This window comes from Mercurialis annua, linkage group LG6, assembly GCF_937616625.2.
Source record: "Mercurialis annua linkage group LG6, ddMerAnnu1.2, whole genome shotgun sequence".
NCBI classification, from domain to species: Eukaryota; Viridiplantae; Streptophyta; class Magnoliopsida; order Malpighiales; family Euphorbiaceae; genus Mercurialis; species Mercurialis annua.
Window position 1 is genome coordinate 36,764,995 of NC_065575.1, and position 7,514 is coordinate 36,772,508.

Consider the following 7,514-nt stretch of genomic DNA (forward strand, 5'->3'; position numbering starts at 1 on the left):
CACTTCCTAGCACGTCCACAATTTAGCATTTGTTGTTGGGTTGCCAAAGAAAGACCAATACTATATATGACATCATGAGAAAAAAAATTCTTCCAATTTTACATTTTGACATTTCATTTTCAAATATGTTTTTGAAATTCCCAAAGTCCAATGGTTGCAATCTCACTACGTTTCTTCTTCTCTTTAGTTGAGTTGCAATTTCACCGGTAAAGCTAAATGACAAATTTAATTACATACAGTCGATATTCTTGAGTTGAGAATGAGAATGAAATATTTGTGGCATAACGTGTATAGTTTTTGGTCGAGAGAAAAATAGATGGCACAGGCAAAGCTTGAAAATGGATAAGAATGTCACATGTAATAAAATAAGTTTGTGTTTAATAAGTTTATCGCATTGCATTTGTCTGTTTATACTAGTTTTCTTTCGACTCCATCAATACGCACGTCTTGCCGGTTATATAATAATTTGGTGAGATGTATTTGATAGCTTACGTTGATGTAGAAATGTGGAAGCAGCCATGTGAGAGGTGATGATTGAAAAACAAGAAATTCAATTACGCCTTATACGACATTTTGTTGTTGTTGATACGAAATCACTCTGTTGTTAAATCTCGGGTTGTAGACTGCCCGCAAACCTATATACGAATACCTGATATATCTGGGCTATAATGGTCTGCAGTCCAACCCCAATCACTACATTTTAAAAAAGAATATAGCCGGCGTTTGAACCAGCGATCTTAGTGTCCAGATGGCTAACACTTAAACCACTAGATCAAACTCGTGCGGATTTTATACACATTATTGTCGAAGCTTATGCAAATCTGGGCTCTACGTGTCCCAAGTTAAGCTTAAGCTGGCCCCTTAATAAAGATTGTCTTAGATTTCCCTCTCTGAAACTGAGGACACAGTGCCTTGACTCTCAGGTAATCTACCTGTCAGTTTTGTTTAGCTAAACTGTTTAATATTTTAACATCTTCTCTAAATATCTGACATTACAAATAATAGAGTGTTGGTCTTTATGGGGCAATGATTACCTCAAATTAGTCCAAATATATGGAAACAAGACACTCTTTTTCTTACTGCTTTCCATTTGAATAAATCCAGTAAACCCTTTTGAAAGCTTAATTTGCACTTACAAAGGGAAAATTACAACGGATAAGTTAATTTTTTTCATTTTTTAAGTATTTTAATCACTGGATTATGGATGTAATAAAACCTTAAACAAACCAAATTAAGATGAAAAATGTTTGAGGTACGTGTAATGTGAATGGGTTTAGAGGATTGGTACTGGAAATGATTCGAATCTGGGGGGTCTCGTCTCATCATCTGTGCCATACGTGGTTCCGCTCGGGACAAAAATTCTGTCCCGACACATTTAATGAAAATCTTGTTGGCATGTGGCCCTTCCAAAAAATATCAATTATTTATGTAATGAATTGAAAACAAATCCAATCCCACCAAACGATGACACTTCCATTTACGGAAAAAAGGTGATATACAGTGCTTGAATTTTGATATTTTGTTTAACCATGCATGCATGTTGTCGAAATTACATCTTAAATAGTTTTACAATTTTAAATATTGTCAAATTTCATGTCGATTTGTACAAACTGTTCATAGCTAAATCAATTATAAACATATATATTACCCAAATTTTATATTTTAGAAGGAGACATAATTATGATTGTTTTAGATATTCCAAATGAGACGTTGTTTGTCAAATAGTATTGATTAACTATATAGGCATTATTGAAACAATTTTAATTAAGTCTATAATTAACTGTATTAGATTTTAAATTTAGTTTCAAGATCAGGAATTATCTTGGAGATATTCAACACATCGTGTATGTCACTTTAGGGTGGAGATTTTCGCACTCCACTGTTTATATTTGCATTCCAATTATACCAGTAAATTACTTAACTATCCTTTATTTGTTATTTTTAAATGTTCCATAATTATCCTTATATTGACATCACCTTAATCTTACTCCTATTTTTTTTTTCAAAATCTTTTGTTACACTGACAGCTATTTAAATTATTAAACCAAAAATTAAACATACTTTTTTACATGGACAAATCAAAATTTGAAGATTTGGAGCTTGAAAATTTTCAGAACATTGATAATAAAAGCAACTCAATTTTTTTTATCAAAATCTCATATGCTTAATGAATCTAATTTCTTAAATTTTTTTTTAATGTAAACATTCATTATGTTTTTTATTATATTTTTTAAATAAAGTTATAATATTTGTTCTTCATTAGACTCGTCAAAATTTAAATAAATATTGTAGTATTATTATGCTAACTACGACTAATAATAATATTTGTTTTTTATTTTCTTATTATGTTAAACACGATTTTAATAATATGGCTTAAATATTTAATATTAATGGATATGAATCCATATCTTTATTTATTAAATTTTAATTTCCTATTTTAATTGCTAATAAACACATGATAAAAATTTAATAGGTGCAAATGATACGAAAAATAATATTTAAAAATTAATGTATAAAAAGATTAAAATAAATAATAAAGAAGCTCAAATTAATTTATTTATAACTAAAAGAATTTTGGATGCACTAAATTAGTCATTAAATAGAATTCTGGATGCAGTGAAAAAGTTAACAAAAATAAATAGCATGAAATGAGGGCATTTGTGGAATATTAGAAGATAAAAAATTAAGAATGTCAAACAAAGATTAACAAAGTCATTTACTATTAAAAATGGAGTGCATTTATTAATAAGTGGAGTGCATTTATCCCCACCCGTCACGTTAATATGAAATATATCTCTCACGGCAATATGTCTCTCACGGTTATAAATATGTAAATTCTGTTTTTAGCGCATTTATTTATGTACACGTTCCTGTATTTTGATATTTTTTAAATGGATTCTTCACTATAAATTGTACTCCCTCCGTTCCACTTTAGAAGTCCCATTTGACTTTACACACAGATTAAGAAAACATTAATTATTCTTGTATTTTCATGTTTTTTCATGTTTTGCCCCTATTAATGATAGTGGAATTTTCCATAAAACTCTTTTAAGATAACTAAAATAAGGGTAAAATGGGGTATTCAATGGAAAAGTAATCTAAAAATAGTAATGAAACTTTTTAAATGGGACATTCTAAAATAGAATATGGGACTTCTTAAACGGGACGGAGGGAGTATATGTTAAGTCGTTATATTTTTTATTTTGTAGATAGGTCATTACATCACTAAAAGCATTAGCAATGTCAAATTAGACCGAAAATTAAAGCCAACAAAATTTATTAATTAAATTATGTGTTATTGATGTTTAAGGCGTACATATATCTATAAGAAAATGTTAAAATCCTAATTTCAATAAGATGTTCTATTCACCTCTATTCTCTACACATGTTTGTAAAGATGTCTTGTCAAAACTTCAGCAAAGTGTTAACAGATACATCCATTAAGTGAAAATAGTTTAACTAATTAGCCACTGGACCAGAAGGAGAGGAACAAAAATCTGTTGTAATAGCTTGCTTCTCGGGTGGCTCGCACTTGGGGTGGTGTAGTTGAGCCAAAGTAGGCTCAAACAGTTTATGTACATGCGGACGATTTGGCAGGTCCCTTTTTTAGGAAACTCCCGAAAACAGATCCAGTGGAGACGGGGTGGGGCCTGTAGCTCAGAGGTTGAGCAATGAGAGATGAATATCAAGTGGGCTTAACCCGAGACTCGATTAAATTTTTTGCTACCCGTAATTATAATTATATTTTTTAATTAATTATAATTTAAAGTTTGTATGAAAAGACCCATATTTGAGTAAGTAAAAAATTATTTTGGTTAACACACCTTGAAAATCGAAACAAATCTTGATCTAATTTTTAACCCACGTTTGTTACACGATTTATTTTAACCTTCCTCTATTTTTTATTTTCGGTTACTTTGAACCTTCTCGATTTTATGTCTACATTTATTAACTTGTTGATTAAGTTTATTTAAACTTTAGACGTGATTTGCTAGATTAGTTTTGAGATGATACGTATCAAAGATTATAAACTGCTTCTCCTGCTCCTACTTTCATTAAGTAGAAGAGCTAGTCGTATCCTGAAGTATATAAAAATATACCTTTAGGATAATGACATTATTTTCACGCCTCAAACTTTATACACTCCATTCTTGCGAAATTATACAATACCTATCACACAATGTAGGTCACAAATTGATGTAAATAGGAGGGGGGGGGGGGGGTAATGTGAGGTATAAGCTTTATTTTTCGATATATTAGGTATAAATTAGTCATAACGTTTTTGAGTTACTTCTTATAGAGAGTCAAACACGACATGATTTTTTTTTCTAATGTCATATTTATTAGAAGTATTCTTTATTTGGCCCGTAAATATCAATTAATTGTCAAATCACATAAATTTATTGTGTTATTTATGTTATTTATTTATTTATTTTATTATATTATTATTTGTTGAATGAAATCTATAATTAAATTTTTATTAAATAATTTTGATTCCGCTATGCGTATCAGCCCGGGCGTAACCGTTTACAAACACTTTGAAATCGTGTCGTTTCCTATATTAAAGGAAAAAAATGTTAACTATATCAAGAACGAGAGATTCTTAGGTAGATTCAGTCCACCACGTCATCCGTGGACTAAGCCTATCACAAAATGACACGTCATTAAAATGATGACAATCTTGTAAATTCGTTTATTACTTATTTACACATTTGAATAATAATATTACAAAATTGCTATCATTTTAATGACGTGTCATTATGTGATAAGCTTAGTCCACGGATGACGTGGTGGACTGAGTCTACCTAAGAATTTCTCATCAAGAACATGGTGAATAAATAAATTGTGGAATAAAAAAAAAGTAAGAAAATGGGAAAGGGTATAGAAGGAGCTGCGACAAGTAGGTTGCAAAAGATTCCAAAAATAAGCTAAAGTTATACTAGGCCGTCATTATCGTACTGCTGGAGTCCATGTGCGCTGTATATCAGCTCATTTAGTGGTAAATAACCAACTGTAAAAAAAAAGCTATTTTTACAATGCCAATAATTGTTTTAATTTTTTTTTTTGAGAATAAATTGTTTTAATTGATAATTACGATTTATCTCTTAACATCATGTCGTAATTACTAGTTTTGCTATAATTTTTTAAAAATCAATTGTTTCTTCTTGGCGTTTAATCAAATTTAATAATATCTTCTTCCATTAGTTAAAAGGTCTTTTTATTAAAATTAAAATTAAAATTTAATTTCTCCACAAATTTATTTTTCTTTAAAAGAAATCATAAACGTATAAAATCATAAAACAATAATTAAAATAATATAATAAATAATAAAATATTAATTTAATTATTTTAAAATATGTTTAATGAAATTTAATTATTTTCTAAAAATGAAGTAAATATATTTGTTCTACTCTGATTTTATTTACAAATTCCATAAAATAATATGTTTTTTTATATGACTTGATTTTGAATCATATAAATTTTAAATTTTAAATCTAACAAGATTTATTAAATTTTATAACTTTTAATGAATTAAATTATTTTAAAATTAATTAATTTTTTAATATTTTCAATTTATTTTAATAGATTATTATTTCTAATCTTATTTAAATAAATTAAAATATTTTAATTATATTTTTTGTTTGATAAGTAATTTAAATTGTTTTAATTTTTTTGAATTTCTTTAGTAATTTGATAGAATTTTTTAAAAGAAAAATAAGTTTAAGGTCAAATTGAATTTTATTGTTGACAGTCAGATTTTTTAACTAAGTTAAATAATAAAATATTGACAAAAGATAGTAATTAATTCAATCAAACATCAAAAGATAAATAATTGACATTTTAAAAATAATAAAAAATAGATAATTATGATTTAATGTCAGATGAACTAATAGTCACTCTTCTTTCAAATGGAATATCCAACAGATAAACAATATCATTTTCACATATAACATCTTTTTAATATATATTGTTTTCTATCGCACATTTAAATTTTCTTTGTCTCCGATTTAATATTTTCACACTCCAAATGTTTAAGTTCTAACTTGGCTGTTGTGGAATGGATTTGTAGGTGGCTCACAGGTATGAATATGGAGGATAAATCCTTGGTTGCCATGGTGTGTTGGAATCTTTGGGTAAATAGAAACAATGCCGTGTGGAATAAGAAATGGGGGACTGTGGATTCCATTATTGGAGCTGCTACTGCTCAACTTTCAGCGTGGAAAATCTGTCATCTGCCGGACGAAGAGATGCGTGGAGCTGAGCTGCTCCAAGATGACGGGCGTGTTAGCTGGGTTCCTCCGAGACAGGGATGGTTAAAAGCTAACTGTGATATAGCGAATTTTTCGAATAGTCAAGGAACGGGACTGGGTATTGTTGTTCGTGACTCCAATGGTGTTGTGGTGCAAGCGCGTCAAGTCAGACTTAGCTGCAATATTTCTCCGCGGGCGGCGGAAGCTATGGGAATTCGTGAAGCGCTGAGTTGGTTGAAAGATTGCCAAAATTTGATAATAGAGTCGGATGCGATGGATGTTATTTTGGAGATTAGGAATCCGGAATTGTCTGAGGATATCCTAATAGGTGATTGTGCGTATTTAGCAAAGCAGTTAAGTAATGTTAGTTTTAATTTCGTGAGACGATCTGCGAATCAGGCAGCGTATATTCTAGCGCAGAATGCCCGTTCCATTTCAGGTCATCAGGAGTGGTACTGTCACTTCCCTGAATTTCTCACAAATGTAACTGCTTTGGATCATTAATAAAAGTTCGACTTTCTCTCAAAAAAAAAAAACTTCATTTTGTCCTGCGCAAGAAGTATATTTTGTGCTAAATTTAACTCATATATTTTACCATTTTGGTTTATTGTATCCTTTTACTGTTTTTTATCTTACATCTAAATTTTATTTACTGTTAATTTAATCTCTCAACTGCAATTACCAATTATATTTTGGACTATTTTGTTTTAATATCAAATCTTTACGTGTTTTATCAGTTAATTAAACCTTTCAAAATTGTCAGGATCAGCCCATTTTGAAATATTTAGAATCTTTTCTAACCATTTAAACCTATCCTACATGTAATAACTTAAATTAAAATTAAAAAATGGATACAAAAAGTTCTAAATATTCAAATGGGCTAATCCTAATGATTGAAAGGTTTTCTATAACTTACAAAACCAACAAATGATTGATATTAAAATAAAATTACTCCTTATATTTTTATCTTACATCTAAATCGTGGCTAAACGCATTTAACTATACGCACAAAAGTAAGTGAAGTAAATTGAAACTCGAACATAAAAGTATTTTCATAATTTATTGATGATCGTAAAATAAAAAAACTAATTAGAGTGAAGTAGGTGATTTTATAATGGTAAACCGTTTTTTCATCTCAACAAAGACAAACGGAGTTTGTCGCTTATTTTAACAATGTTTATATGTTTGACTCTTATTTTAGCAATGTTTATAGGCCAAATGTTGTAAAAATGTCAAACCTTTCACAAAAGTTTCACAAAAGTC

At 29.1% G+C, this 7,514-nt stretch overlaps 1 protein-coding gene across 1 annotated transcript; it reads left to right on the plus strand.

The window, feature by feature from the left end:
- Window positions 1-474: 474 nt before the first annotated feature.
- Window positions 475-6,755, plus strand: LOC126687821 (uncharacterized). The gene is made up of 2 exons (XM_050382378.1): window positions 475-527; window positions 6,071-6,755. The coding sequence occupies exons 1-2, from the start codon at window positions 475-477 to the stop codon at window positions 6,753-6,755; spliced, it is 738 nt and encodes a 245-aa protein (XP_050238335.1).
- The last annotated feature ends 759 nt before the right edge of the window (window positions 6,756-7,514 follow it).

Bases quoted from the DNA above. Each gene is read 5' to 3' on its own strand.
- LOC126687821 (XM_050382378.1), top strand. From the start codon at position 475: ATGTATTTGATAGCTTACGTTGATGTAGAAATGTGGAAGCAGCCATGT. The intron at 528-6,070 runs GTGATGATTGAA...ATGGATTTGTAG, and splicing joins TGGAAGCAGCCATGTGAGAG to GTGGCTCACAGGTATGAATA.